The 15,820-nt window shown below is 40.7% G+C and overlaps 1 protein-coding gene across 1 annotated transcript; it reads right to left on the reverse strand.

Moving 5' to 3' along the window:
• Positions 1-2,832: 2,832 nt before the first annotated feature.
• Positions 2,833-13,410, reverse strand: LOC140374492 (matrilin-4-like). Its single transcript, XM_072461406.1, has 14 exons — positions 13,193-13,410; positions 12,492-12,871; positions 11,041-11,233; positions 10,663-10,785; positions 10,354-10,476; positions 9,547-9,669; positions 9,313-9,435; positions 8,472-8,588; positions 6,335-6,457; positions 6,132-6,254; positions 5,559-5,969; positions 3,874-4,032; positions 3,419-3,502; positions 2,833-3,027 (listed from the first exon to the last, which is right to left on the reverse strand). The coding sequence occupies exons 1-14, from the start codon at positions 13,323-13,325 to the stop codon at positions 2,972-2,974; spliced, it is 2,271 nt and encodes a 756-aa protein (XP_072317507.1). The 5' UTR covers positions 13,326-13,410; the 3' UTR covers positions 2,833-2,971.
• Between the last annotated feature and the right edge of the window lie 2,410 nt (positions 13,411-15,820).

Here is a 15,820-nt window from a genome sequence, read left to right on the forward strand (position 1 = left end):
GGGCTGGGACAAGAGGGGTGAGAAGGGGGCAATATATCCATGGGGGCTGGTAAAACGGGAAGGGGCTGGTACAAGGGGAGTGTTGAGAAACTCAGGAACCGGGGGGAGGAACGGCACTAACTAATGCAACCAAGTGAATGGGCAGTAAGCTGGTAAAAAAAAATCACCAGAAAACTTGTTGTAACTATATAAAGTTGATAGTAGAAAAAGCTTCAGTTGTAGTCATCTGGACTCAGTTTGAAAAAATAGACGTTTCGACTCTCATCCAAGAGTCATTGTCAATAACAGAATTTAGGTCGAGAACTCCGATATTAATACTGTTCTGTCGTAAGACCCGCCCATTGGGCGGAGCCTTCCTGAAGTAGAAAGAGCTGTTTGTTTCAACAGAAACTCCCCCCTTGTATCTACCGAGCTAGCCTATTCAGAATCTTAATGGGCTATTAGAATCCTCTTTGTCTTTGTGAGACCCTGGCTCAACCACCCTGAGTACCTGATTAGCATCTAAATGTCCTGGTCCTGGTCCTCTACCTTTCCAGGGGTTCAGTAACCCATCATAAATAACAGGAAGATTAAACCTTAGCCCTCCATTTCTGTTTAAAGAAGGTCTTTCTTTTTTAACAAAAATAGCTTCCTTGACTCCTCTTTCAAACCATCTTTTCTCCCTGCATAAAACCTTCACCTCACCGTCTTCAAACGAGTGATTAGAGGCTTCAAGATGGAGATGAACGGCGCTCTGTGGTCCTGAACTAGTATTTCTTCTGTGCTGATAGAGCCTCTTGTGTAGAGGCTGTTTTGTCTCACCTATGTAACGTTCTTTACAGCTTTCTTCACTGCATTGGATCGAATAAACTACATTGCTCTGTTTTTGAGTCGGCAACTTGTCCTTAGGGTGAACCAGTTTTTGTCTTAAAGTGTTTCCTGGTTTAAAATAAACAGAGACTTCGTGTTGTCTAAGAATTCTCTGCAGTTTTTCCGACAGGCCAGAGACATAAGGGATAGAAACACCCTTCCTTCTCTGTTCAGTTTCCCTTTTGTCCTGCTTCTTGGTTCTCTTCACTCTGTTGAGGGCCCAAGCGGGGTAACCACAGGCTGAGAGGGCATTACGGACATGTTTTTCCTCTTTCTTCTTGCCCTCTGAGCTGGTGGGCACACCTTGAGCTCTGTGTTGTAAGGTTCTGATCACACCCAGCTTGTGCTGTAATGGGTGGTTGGAACCAAAGAGCAGATACTGGTCCGTGTGTGTAGGTTTCCTATATACTTCTATTTGGAGTTTCCCGTCCTCTCCTCTGATCGTGGAAAAAATCAAGAAAGGCCAAGCGATTCTCCTTAGCGTCTTCTCTTGTAAACCTGATATGTGGGTCCACAGCATTGATGTGATCAGAGAAGGTTTCCAGCTCTTGTTTCTTGATTGTTACAAAAGTATCATCGACATAGCGGAGCCACAGTTTTGGGGCTATGCCTGAGAATGAGGACAGTGCCTTCTTCTCAAAGTGCTCCATGTACAGGTTGGCCATTAAGATTCTGAATAGGCTAGCTCGGTAGATACAAGGGGGGAGTTTCTGTTGAAACAAACAACTCTTTCTACTTCAGGAAGGCTCCTCCCAATGGGCGGGTCTTACCACAGAACAGTATTAATATCGGAGTTCTCGACCTAAATTCTGTTATTGACAATGACTCTTGGATGAGAGTCGAAACGTCTACTTTTTCAAACTGAGTCCAGATGACTACAACTGAAGCTTTTTCTACTATGGAACATGCCTGGACGAATGAGGGATTACACCGATATATAAAGTTGACTTACTCCCAGACCGCCCACATTCCCCGGGGCAGACTGGCATGTGGGCATACCTGGGATTTTCCTGGTGGGACAAAGTGGGCTGGTGTGGGCCAAGCTGTTGTTCTGCTTAGAGGCGAGCAGCGCCACTTGGTGCTCTGCTTTGGCCATGTCGGTCCTGAATAGAGACCTGTGATGGGCAGGATTTCTGCGGGTCAAGTGCTGCGGGCTTTGCAAAGGGAGCGGCCCTGTCCTGTAGAGTAGCAGGACAGGGATAGATTAAGGAATGAACAATCCTTACAGATCCTCGGACTTCCCTGTCATTAAATAGCTCGTGCAAAATTTTGATGCAATGCTTTTTTAATATGATCAGGGTTTTTATTCACTTCAAACATGTTAAATATGAAGCATGTGCTTATCTGGAAAATAAAATGTATTATTAATAGCTAGGGTATAATGTAAGTAACCTTCACAGACCGATGTTTTGTCATAACAAACAATTATTCATATTGTAAATATAGGTTTTATTATTATTACAATTCTTTAATAACCAGATTAAGGCGTATTTATGCTGACTGAATACTTCTAGAAAGATGATATTCACACACAAAATTATTATTATAGATCAAATTCAGAAACAGCTTATTATTTTGTAATAATTTAAGTCATATTTATTCCGATTGATCATTGCAGACGTACAATTCGATATTTGTTTTTGGATGTTGTATTGATGTCGTATAATCCCTCATTCATCCAGGAGTGTTCCATTGTAGAAAAAGATTCAGTCGTAGTCATCTGGACTGTTTTTAGGAAAAAACTAAACTTTTTGACACTTATTCTGCGAATCATGACCAGGAACTTGTGTTAAAGGGTGTTTTTGGTTTCACTTGAAACCAATCATCTTTGTTTACTATCAAACTAACCTCTTTGTCAGCTCTTTAATCAGCCCTCGGTTACTCTTATAAAGCTTGGTACGGATTTGATCTTGTTTATTTTTTTTACCACAAATAAAAAGTTGAAAAACATAATAACATGTTTATTATTATTAACCTGTACAATTCAGCCTGCTATATATACAGACAAAATACAGACAAACGTCATATAAAAGTGCATTATTAGCTGTGGTGGGTACAATGGGTTGTATGCTTTGTGTTGCTCCGGTTAATGGACTTGATGGTAATTTCCTCAGAACTGGTTTTATTTGCGGGCAATTTGGTTTTCCAGCAGCTGCACCTTCTTTGTTAATGCTTCAAGTGAACAGGTTAAGGATGGAAATGATTCAACATTGTAACACATTCTTAACCTAGAGTGAATGCAAGTCAACATTATCAATATGAATATGACCTTTTACATTTCCTGCATTAATTATTATTGAGGATTTGTTTAGAAATAAATAATCATTGATTTCCCCCAAAATAAAGGGAAAGGTAACCACCGAATATAAGCGCATGTAAAATTGTTATTGGTTTTTAAATCACAATTTTACATCCATTTGCTATAGAACTATGGAGACACCAATTTTTCAATGCCTGAGCTTGAGATCGAGTTTAGTTTCTAAGAAGAGCGGGCTCTCTTTAACATTTTATCAAACATTTACAGCTTTATTCTACATTTTCTGCTATACGTTATTCATAAAAAGGATATTGTTCTGCATCATCATTTTGAATTTGTCATTGACGTCAGTCTGAAACAGGATGATGTTTTCACATTCACACATGCTTTCATCCACTGTTGACACAAATCAGACACAGAGCACAGATATCAGCGACAACAGAAGTGCTCATTCAGATCAAACTAGTGACTGGGCATGTGATGGGAAATTCATGAAATTGGAAATTGTATGTATGGTAAATATTCTTAGAAAGCACATTTTATGGAAGTAGCTAATATCTAGTTAAAGGCCTACTGTTCCATTCATTCATTTTACATGTGTGGTCTGGAGGATAACACTAGGGGGCAGGCAATTACAATATTGGTAGTGCCTTCCTGCAAAATGAGTGCAAACAATTAATGTCTGGTTGGTAACTTAATTTAACTCTGTTTAAAGTTGTATAAGTATAATTTAGTATAAACCAAAATATGTTTAGATTTTACTGTACCTTTGCATATTCTGATCGTTTCCTTGAGTTTTTCTGTGATTTCTCCCATTTTCCCAAAGTTCTCTGTGTAAAATAAATGCTTTTCGTTTGGCTCTGAGGCGATCTCTTTCAGTTCCTGTTCAACCGCTTTACCAACGCCCAGAGCATATATGGTGACGCCTGGAAAACAAAGACAACATAAAAAAAAACTCTTTCTCACCCTCTGTGGGTGGTCTTTATTTCTCCCCCTTCAAGCTCGGGTCCTCTACCAGAGGCCTGGGAGCTTGAGGGTTCTGCGCAGTATCTTTACTGTTCCTGCACTGCACTTTTCTGGACCGAGATGTCTGATGTTTTTCCTGGGATCTGCTCAAGCCATTCCTCCAGTTTGGAGGTCACTGCCCCAAGTGCTCTGATCACTACGGGCACCACCGATACCTTCACACTCCAGGCCTTCTCCAGCTCCTCTCTGAGGTCTTGGTATTTCTCTAGTTTCTCATGTTCCTTTTTCCGGATGTTACATCCCAATGTCCACCACCACGGCTTTCCTCTGCCCCTTGAGACCACCACAATGTCTGGTTGGTTCGCCATTACCATTCTGTCTATCTGTATCTGGAAGTCCCAGAGGACCTCAGTCATTCTCCACCACATTTGGAGGTGTTTACCACTTTGTCCTTGGGGTCTCCAGCCTGTACTCTGCACAGATGTTTCTGTACACTATGCCAGCCTCCTGGTTATGACGCTCCATGTGCTGTTCATGCCAGCATCTTGCACCCTGCAGTTATGTGTGGGATGGTCTCAGGGCCCCCTTTGCACAGCCTACACCTTGGTTCTTGTCTGGTGTGGTAGATCTGGGCCTCTATTGATCTGGTGTTCAGGGCCTGCTCCTGTGCTGCCATGATCAGGGCTTCTGTGCCGTCCTTCAGACAGGCTCTTTCTAGCCATTGGTAGGATTTCGTGATATCATTTTTCGTGATGTCCTCCCATGATGGTCCCCCCAACACCTCATCATCCTCTGTTCCCCATTGTCTGATACATTCACTGAGATATATATATATATATATATATATATATATATATATATATATATATATATATAATGAAATGGTAATACTGTCTGGATTACATGCAATGGTATTTATTTATTTATTTATTTGTCTATGGGAGTTTTTATTTATTTATAGGAGATCTTCTACTGAAAGTGTTTTTCAGACTTCCTATAAGTGATTTGTTCTTCTGTATCTACCTCTGTATCTACCTGCGTTGCACCAATGAAATTTCCCCATGTGGGACAATAAAGGAATATCTAATAGTAATTTAGGAGTGTTCAGTTTTAGGACAGCTTTTTTCCCCCATACAGTTAAGTGAAACTTGGGTGGACCGCCCAAGCACAGCCAACCAGAGAACTGCCTTTGAGTTTTACTTCCATCTTGACCGTAAATAAAATACTTTAGTATTACCTGCAGCTTTTTGTCACAAGGTCCTTCTTTTACCATATACTCTTTAGGGGAAAACAGAAAATGTACGTATTTACCAAAAAACAGAAGAAGCTACTTGGATGAGAGGAGAAAAGTCTTCACTCTTGAAACATCCATCTAGTTGACCTACTTTTACTTATTTTTTGCTATATAACAGCTTAATACATCTTAAAAAGGCACATATTTTATAAAGAGCCCATGATCCTAATAAAAACACTTGATTGAACTTACCAGACTCTTTTGCATTGGTGGCCCACTCTGACACATCATCCTGGGACCTCCCATCTGTGAAGACTATGCTCACGCGCTTCACATTGGCTCTAGCGCCCTCTTTAGGTGAAAAACTGGTCTCAAACATGTGTCTTAAAGCTGATCCTGTTAGTGACCCCCTCCCCATGTACTGCATTTGGGACACTGCCTGTTTGACGTCCCGGGCCGAGCTGAACTGGTCTAAGGTGAACTCGGTCCGGACTTTGGTGGAATACTGGATTAGACCCACATGAGTCCCCTTCCTGGAGACGTCAAAAACATCAACAATCGTGTTCACAAATTGCTTCACAAGATCAAAGTTGGCTGGACCCAGACTTTTAGAACCGTCAATCACAAAAACGACATCTATGACACCACTGTTGCAATCCGGCTCTGGGGGAGGGAAAACAAGAGTTACTTTAGCATTTGACCGAGAAAATGTCAAATGTATTGAATCAAGAATTACATATTATTTAGCCTGTTACATAACCATCATTATTTTCAGCAGAAATAAAAAAAAAAATTATAGTATTTAATGTGAGATTGAAATCTTACTTTTGCAGCTCTTTCGGTCCTCTGCCAGTGTAAACCCTTCAAAACATTTACAGATGAATGAGTCGTTGGTGTTGACGCAGAGGTGCTCACAGCCGTGGTCCACTGTCTGACACAGGTCCAGACCTGAGAGAGAAAATGATCAAGACATGTACATGGTTAGTGCTTTGACTGGTTAGTTATTATATAAAAGCTTTTCCACCTACTTTGACATGTTTTCCCATCTGCTCTGAGTTTGTATCCTTTCCTACATTTACAAACACAGGAGTTTTCTGTGTTCTCAAACTCTTGCTCACACCTGTGGGTCCCATCGGCACAGTAGTCAATCTCTACGACAACAAAAAAGGGTTTTTGCGTTTTGAGAATAATACAATTAAATGAATTTTAAAAAGCTGTGAAATCCATTAATATTGTAAAAAATTGAAATATTGTTGCTTAAATTAAATAAACACCGCCAATGTTATTCTAATTAATTCCATTGTAAAGGGATTGAATTACAGAAATATTTGTTATTCAGGTCTTGGATTAAATAGGATTTTATGTTACTGTGAATTATGGCAAGGCAAGGCAAGTTTATTTGTAGAGCACATTTCATACACAAGGCAATTCAAAGTGCTTCACACAGCAGGAAAAATGCATTCAAATCACAAAGAAATTACAGAAACAGAAATACAATAAAATTAACTAAATTAAAAATTATCAATCCAACTGATTGTTTAAACTAATAAAATCACAAACAAAAGAGAAGAGTGCAAAGAAAAAATCCTTTCAGTCAAATGCGCAGCTAAACAAAACTGTTTTTAGCTTAGATTTGAACATTGTCAGAGTAGAAGCCTGTTTCACATCTTCAGGAAGAATGTTCCAGATTTTAGCTGCATAAAACTGAAACGCAGATTCCCCATGTTTTGTCCTGACTCTGGCACCAGCAGGAGGCCGGTCCCTGAGGTCCTCAGAGTCCGAGATGGTTCATATGGCACTAACATGTCAGAGATGTACTTTGGTGCTAGGCCATGGAGAGACTTGTACACAAGCAGAGCTGCTTTAAAGTCTCTTCTCTGAGCCACAGGGAGCCAGTGCAGAGACCTGAGAACAGGACTAATGTGATGGTACTTCCTGGTTCTAGTCAGGACCTGAGCAGCAGCGTTCTGGATGTACTGCAGCTGTTTTACAACTCGTTTGGAGAGGCCAGTGAGCAGCCGTTACAGTAGTCTAATCTACTGGAGACAAACGCATGGATAAGTCTCTCTAAATCTGGTTTTGACACCATATTTTTGATTTTGGCAATGTTTTTTAGATGGTAAAAAGCTGCTGATGTTATTGATTTGACGTGGCTATTAAAGTTCAAGTCTGAGTCCATTATTACCCCCAGATTTCTAATTTGGTTTGTAGGTTTTAGAGCGAGACTCTGGAGGTGACCGCTAACACTTTCTCTTTGTTTCTGTGGGCCAAAAACGATTTATTTCAGTCTTGTCTGAGTTCAGCTGGAGAAAGTTGTTTTGCATCCACACACTGATCTGTTGGATGCAGTGACAGAGTGAATCTACTGGTCCATAGTCACCTGCCGATAGTGAAACATAGATCTGAGTGTCGTCTGCATAATTGTGATAGGACACATTTTCACTGCGTATCAACTGACCTAACGGCAGCATGTAGAGGTTGAACAGAAGGGGACCCAGGACTGACCCTTGGGGCACTCCACAGGTCAGGGTCATGTGGTCTGAGACACAGCTACCAATTTCAACAAAGTACTTCCTGTCTTCCAGATAGGACCTTAACCAGTTTAGGGCAGTGCCAGTGATGCCCACCCAGTGCTCTAGTCTCTGTAAGAGGATCCCATGATCGACAGTGTCAAAAGCAGCACTCAGATCTAACAGAATTAAGACTGAGGCTTTGCCCGTGTCAGTGTTCAGGCGGATGTCATTTGTCACCTTGACAAGAGCAGTCTCAGTGCTGTGATGAGGTCTAAAACCTGACTGAAAAACATCAAATGAGTTGTTTATTAAGAGGAAATCTGTGAACTGTTGGTAAACAACCTTTTCAAGGACTTTGCCCCAAAATGGTAGATTAGAGATGGGCCGGTAATGACTCAGTACTGCGGCATCAAGACTGCTCTTCTTTAGGAGAGGCTTTATGACCGCAGTTTTCAAAGACATTGGGAATGTTCCAGATTGAAGCGACATGTTAACTATGTGAGTGAATGGTGCTAACAAACTGTTCAGCACAGACTTTAGAAATCTGGTGGGTAACACATTGAGGCAGCATGTAGATGAACTCAGACTGGTGATTATGTTACAATCGGGATGAAAGAAACAACAAACAATTTGTTGCAGGTTTATGACTTACTTTGGCATGTTTTCCTGTCGGGCCGCAGTCTGTACCCCTCTCTACATTTGCACACACATGAATGGTCTGTGCTCATAGACTCCTGTTCACAGCCGTATTTTGCACAATAGTCAATCTCTGTGGGAGCAATCACACAATTAGAACAAACTCCATTAAAATATAAATTACTCAGAGAAGATAGCCCAAGGTCCAGTGTGAATGATTACAGCAGTTACGTTGGTGATTGTTTTAAATGTTGTACTCAAATGGCAAGAAAGTAAAATCCTTGTATATTACAGTATGATCTGCATCACATTTTACTGTACTTAGGGAAAAACATGTTCTTACTTATCCTCATTCAAATTAACTTACAGTAGTATTTTTGATTAGTAATCCAGTTTAATGAAAGTTGTGTCTCAAACCTGCCGACTCCCAGATAACAGACCAATTGTGCTTCTAAATTCACCACAGAAGACATGGAATGTAGTTGCACCAATGAAATGATGAATTGCAAAAAGCTTTTCTTCTTCTTTTAAAAAATAGCTATTTAAAGGAAAATATCTAGATCAGACATGTCCAAACGTTTGCTCAGGGACCAAATGTAGCCTTCAGAACAATTGTATTGGCCCTCGGGTGTCCTGCTGAATCGGCCCAGTAGGAGTGGATTATAAAAAAAAGTGCTCAATTATGCTAAACACATCGTTCTGAATGATTTAGCATGTTGACCTCCTACATTTCTAAATCTGACCCTTGATTTAAAAAAAAAAAACCTCCCTTTGGAATGAAGGTTCAGTTTTTGTTAAGATAAGATAAGATAATCCTGTTTTGTGGGAAGAAAAACAACATTTCAATAAAAACTTACTTTGACATGTTTTTCCATCAGGGCGGAGTTTATAACCTTTTCTACATTTACAAACACAGGCCTTTTCTGTGTTCTCAAACTCCTGCTCACATCCATGCTTCCCATCGGCACAATGGTCAAGCTCTGAAGGATAATATTATGAATACAGTGTTACAAACCTGCTCAAGTCCATTCAATATTATGCTCTACTTTGCACTTGTAAGTCTGAATGTAATTTCTTCCTTGACTACTCACTTTTGCAGGTGTGTTTGTCTGGATTGAGCACGTAGGCCTTCCCGCACCTGCAGAAGTAGGACTCAGGGATGCTGACACAGTCCTGCTCACATTTATGAAGGCCCAGGTCACAGTAGTCTATTTCTGTAGCGAATAAATGTACCAAATAAAGCAACAACCTGCATGTTGCATTGCCGTATCCTCAAATAGCTTTCTACATGTGCAACTCTTTTGAATGGAACCAGGTAATATCCTATCATACAATCACAATTAAACAGTACCACATGTATGTAGTCAAAGGTATATAAACCATCGAGTTAGATAAAAATCAAGCAATCACGTGAAATCCGTCTTTCCACAGCAGCAGCCTGATTGAAATAGCACAAGTCCTTCAGGAAGTCGCCCACTCTTTTCTGTCAACATCCACCACAGAAACACCGGGAACTCTCATTTATACTGGAAGTCTCTTTTCCTCTGCATTTTCCTGCACTTAATGTTCTTTGTAAATTAATATTTTGTCTTCCTTAAAGAGTACTTACACAATATGCTAAATTACTGTTTATCCATGTTACAGCTGTATTTTGATTGATTCATACATGTTTGGGTAATCCTGTATTGCCATTTTTTATTTTTTTTTATTTTGTTGTATATGTCAAGCGTCTTTGGGTCCATGAAAGCTTCTGGTTCCCCACTCACTGCTCTGTATGTAGGCCTACTTGCAATTATCACGTTATTAAGATATATATACATGATATCATTAAAAACTCCTGTATAGCTCTCCATCTCTGCATATATTACGCATAAGTGCTAAGGCTGTTGTTTGCTTACGGTTGCAAGTTTTGTTGTCTATGGTGAGCTGGTATCCCGGACGACAGCGACACTCGTAGCCATTGGGGATGTTGGCGCAAATGTGTTGACATCCATGCTCCACCTCAGCACAGATATCTTCAGCTGCAAGATACAGATACATGAATGTTTTTTCTCATTAACACTGAAACACTTGTTCTTTGTTCTACAGTAGAATGCAAGAGGCGACCTAGGTTTTTAGAATATCCCACCACATGATCTTATTAAAAGAGGATGATATAACAGATGAATGACACGAGCACATGTACAGGATGCTAGTGCGTTCTTCACCTCTGCACGTCTTGCCGTCGGGGTTGAGGACGTAGCCTGGTCTACATTTGCAGCGGTACGAGGCGGGGCTGCTCACACAGATGTGCTGGCACTGATGGTCCACCACTTCACACATGTCTCTCTCTAATCACAAGAGAGAGAAGAGGAAATAAGAGGAAACATTTCAGTCACCTTTTAAAATGTGAGTTCATGTGGATACAAGTGAGAGCAAAAGGAACACATTTCCAGACACGAGGTTTGATTCCAGACACAAAATAGATATTTGCAGTAGTGTCTTGAACATATGGGCTACTGTCTGTTCACTTTACTTCTCTCTTTAATGATAAAATTACAGTCTGGCCAAGGCGGCTAGACTAACTGTGCATCCAGATGACTTACCTCCACAGAGTTTGGACTGGAACACGGAGATCAGCGTCTCTATTTGACTGAAGTTGGCTACAAGATACACATGCTCCGAATGTGGCTCGCTCCCAATGGCCTTCAGCGTGTTCATGTCCACTCGCCCCACTCCAATGGCAAAGATTTGTATGCCGGCCTGACGCGCCTGAGCAGCCACCTCCTCCACCTCGTCCTGTGGTATGGGAGGTCAAAATTGACAGATTTGACAAGATAATCATAAAATCTTCTGTTACCAATTACTGTACATAATTACTAATCCTACACATTTATACACCAACCTCCCTTTCCTTAAAAGTATTCACTGGTTTTAAATGTATTCACTGGTAAATCCTCCAGCTAAAGTAGTACTGACCAAGCCTAGTTTAAGATCCGGAGATGGATCCGTGTCCCTGCAGCGATCACTGCTCCTGACAGGTCATCCCAGTGCCACTGAAGGATGGGACAAATGCAGAGGACAAATTTCCTTGTGGGGAAAGGCTAACATTCAACCTTAACCTGTAAAGTGTGTAGGCCTATAGTCCAAAGAACATTATGTCTAACAGTATAATAATATACTATATATACTCAGTGATGTGCAATGAGGTTCATGGCTAGTGAGTCTTTCAGGAGTCAGATTTACAAATGCAATTGAACCCAAAAGAGCACCTCAAACATAATTTGATTGACGAATGAGAATGAGTTATGCTATATATCTTCAAGCCAAAATAAATAAAAGCTTATGGTCTTACCTTTACATTTTGAAAAACTGGATTGTAAATAATTAAATAAACAAGTTCAAGAACGAGAAGATTGCGCAATAGTCCACGAGCTCAGAAGCACCCTCTGCCAACCCGACAATGTCGAATTTGTGGTGAATCATTTGAAATTTTGTATTTGACATAGTTTCGATGAGCCTCTACACCTTTAATAAGACTTGGAACATTAACATTAGGTTGGTATAACATCAAAATGCTCGAATTTTTCAAATTTTACAGTAAAAAATTCTACTTTTTCTTGTTTGCACCAACTTAGCAGGAAGCCGGAGGGCCAACAAAAATTGTTCTGGGGGCCGTATTTGGCCCCCGGGCCGTAGTTTGCACATGCCTAATATATTTCACCTATCTTTTTTCTTTCTGAAATCATCCTTTGTACCCCTGACAAGTCTTTATGATACTTCTTTCAGTATCAATCATTTTAATTGTGTGTTTTATCCATTTCTATGTATTTGGTGAATTTAGTCTACTCTATCTGATCCTTGAAAAGCATTTTTTATTGGTGATTTGGCCTTTATGTACTGTAGCCTACTGTAGCCTCTCTCTCTCTCTTGTTTTCTCACTGAGATGATAAAGATTTCACACCACATTGTCTCTCTCTACACTGCCTCACAATTGTCACATAAAAAGCACAAAACAAATGTGCACATCATGTCACACAGTCAGGGATCGTCATGCCTGTGGTCTCCCGTCCGTCACAACCATCGCGATTCTTGGGATGAGCAGCTCCTCCGGGCGGGCCCCCTCGTCCTCGGTAAAGGCGGTGTCCATCGTGTACTGCAGCGCTAAACCGGTCATGGTCCCGGTCGCCAGGTGCTGCATGTTCTTCACAGCTCGCTCCACCTCTGTCTTGGTGCGGTACGTGTTCAAACTAAACTCGTTCTGGACCACGCTGCCATATTGGAGCAGACCAACTCGAGTGGCGTCGGGGCCCACGTCTAAAAACTGCAGCAGGTTGATGATGAAAGTTTTGACTTTCTCGTAGTCGCTGGGGCGGATGCTGCGAGAGCTGTCGATCACAAAGACGAAGTCCAGTGGCATCATTTTGCACTGGGCCGCTGAAATAATATTAGTCACAAGAAAAGGACAGCGTAGCGTGAAATGGGGGTGAGAGACAGGAGGACATTTAGCAAATTGTCTGAATCGGAAACTATGTTATTGCAAATCCGAACCCAGCCCTGGCATATGTGCTGCAGCTTTAACCACAGCACAGCACCTTACAATTCTAAGGGGACAAAATTGTAATGGACACTTCACGTCAGAGCTAAACCTCCAAACGAAGCTCTTTTGGGGTGTGCATGGATTGCATTCGGCCTGAAGTTTAATATGACCATATCAACAGCAGAATTGGACACAGAAAACATATAAAGGCCACTCACTCGTCGTTGGCTTGGTTTTGTGCTTTTGCATCTTATTTTGATGTGGGGCAGGAGTTGCTTCTGGACGCCATCGTTGAAAGAGGAAACCATCACAGCTCAGAAAGCAGCAGAGTATGAGGACCAAGCACCTCATTCTGAAAGATCTTGGAGTGACAGGAAGTTTATGGTCAATGAAGGAGTCTGTGAGTATTTGCTGCAGCCCTGCTGAGTCATGAACAATTCAGAAGATCAACAAAAAATGTGGCTGCAGATTGTTCCCTGTGTCTGTTTTTCTGATCAACCTAAAGCCAATATTAGCTGCGTCTACCAAGACTCAGAGACAAGATGTGGGTGGCTTCCCTGCACTTGCTCACTGCTCCTCACAGGATGGCCCATGGGATGGCCTGAAAAGGCTAATTGCATAGGTCTCAAAACTACTGTCTGAAAGTATGGTGCCTTGTGAGTTTAAATATTTAAGTTTATGGTTATTGATAAAAATAGGAGGAACTTTCACCTCCTGCATATTTGACATGTCCAGCTTCAGATTTCACCATGTGACCATCTGTTAGAACTGGCCAAAAACAGACTGAGGAAATAACAGTGGATGAAACTAGATAAATAATAAGACAAATAAATGTAATTTGAAATGACCACCTTGTTGTAAATCAAAATGTAATAGTCAAACAAATTTTCTTAAAATGTTGTAATAAAGTATTATTCAGTGATTTATTACATGAGTATAAACACATAAAGTGGGATTTAGGTCTTTTGTGGAAAAATGATTTCATAAAGATTTTGGTTCAGTAGAACAAGTTGTAATTTCCAATGTTACCTGAATGATATCAAGTAATGCAGAGCACAGATTTAGGGATAACACTCTCTCCACTGCCTGCCTAATTTAATTTCCCCATTGTGTTAACAGTAGCACCCATCTGTTTTATATGGAACCTTAGGCCACACAGCCCCATGTTCTGCCTCTGCTTTTTCACAGTGATTTAAGACCCAGACCGTTTCCTGGTCTGGGTCAGATCCTGGTCTTAGATGTAGATCCAGATCTAGTCCTCAGGAGAGACATTTGTGAGGGGTCATGTCATCCTCAGATAAACCAAGTACACATGTTTTTCTGCATCAAAACACATGCAGAAAATACAGTAAACAAAACAGGACCTTCTCAAATGTGTGACTATTGTGAATCAGAATTGGGTCTAGAACACATTTAGTTCTAGAATGTTCTTGAAATAAAGCACCAATGCACCAACTTGTATGGTTGAAAGACTATGTGTACAGTTACAGCTGATCTGGGACCAGCCAAGGGTCAGAGGAGCAGTTGAACTTTGACCTCACATCTGTTAAAGTGTCTGCGCTTGTCTGTCACTCCAAAACATCAACAACATGTCAAACCCAGTGGATCTGTAATACTGTTTTTCCATCACGCTTTTCTCCCGAGAGAGCTCAAATGACCAAACAAAATGTACTGAACACAACTCTTTATGACTCCTCGTATCTGTTTTGCTCATCGCACACACACCGCCTGATGGCTTTTCATGATGTGGGTGGAAGAAGCTCCACAGTATTAGTAAACAAGGAACACGTGCAGAGTATGAAATAGTTATTCCACATTTCTACTTAAATACGCATTGACAAACAACTCAAAAGTGTGTAAAGAGATCTCCAAAAGCTTGTTTAGGGGTGACTCAGGCAACATATTTCACAGAGAACATACACACCTGGGATTGGTGGTTTTTCTAATGTTTTACAGTACATACATGAATAAAATACAACAAAAAACCTTACCTTGTTGCGCCAAACCAGAGTATTTAGTAAGTCCTGACACTGCCTTTAGCCTAAAAGTCTTAGTAGTGATCTTAGTAGAAGATGTATGCTGCTGTACTGTGTTCAAATGGTGTTCTCTGGACAGACACACTGCTTAGACTTCTGTGGTTTCCTCCTCCTACCCTCAAAGTTAGAACACCTCTTTTGTCTGACTAGGCACAATTTAGTTTGTTTTGAGGATATGCCTAAGTTTTTTGTATGCAGATAACTGATACAGTTTGTTTTTAGCAGTGATTTTTAATTTTCATTTAATTGTGTAATATGGACTGATGGTGGTGAAATGCAGAATGGTGGGTACATATGTATTCTATAAGGCAAAGCATCCTCCTGATTTTGTAAATAGTAAATACTTCATGCTAATTGCTGATTGAGATGTGTGTGTATTGTACATGTGTGTGATGTTGTGTGAGTGTGTGGGGCCTAATGTCTCTGTACATTGTCCCTTCAGATAAAGACAAAATACACAATATGGGACAATTTGACTAAATTAATAAATATGATTTTAGACTACATTCGATGACAGGACTTCTAAAACACAATTAATGTTTTGGTAGCGTGCATTCAAAAACATTTTCCTTGTGCATAATTCATTGAAAGTGTAAGTGACACTGATGACAGGACACGCCCGAGCAGAGGCTGCATTATTATGGTCAGCCAAGGCACACTTTTCCAAAGAATCTGTATGGAAAGGAGCAGTGTATATTTCTAAATAGAATAGATGTGTTTAGTTTTAGTTTGTCTACTTCAAGGCTCATTACAGCAGTAGTTTGGACAAAGACTTCCATAATCTCCTGGTCACCTCACATGAAGCAGTTC

Source organism: Eucyclogobius newberryi, unplaced genomic scaffold, assembly GCF_026437365.1.
Source record: "Eucyclogobius newberryi isolate DKJ021-1_F unplaced genomic scaffold, fEucNew1.0.hap1 SCAF_3, whole genome shotgun sequence".
NCBI lineage: Eukaryota > Metazoa > Chordata > Actinopteri > Gobiiformes > Gobiidae > Eucyclogobius > Eucyclogobius newberryi.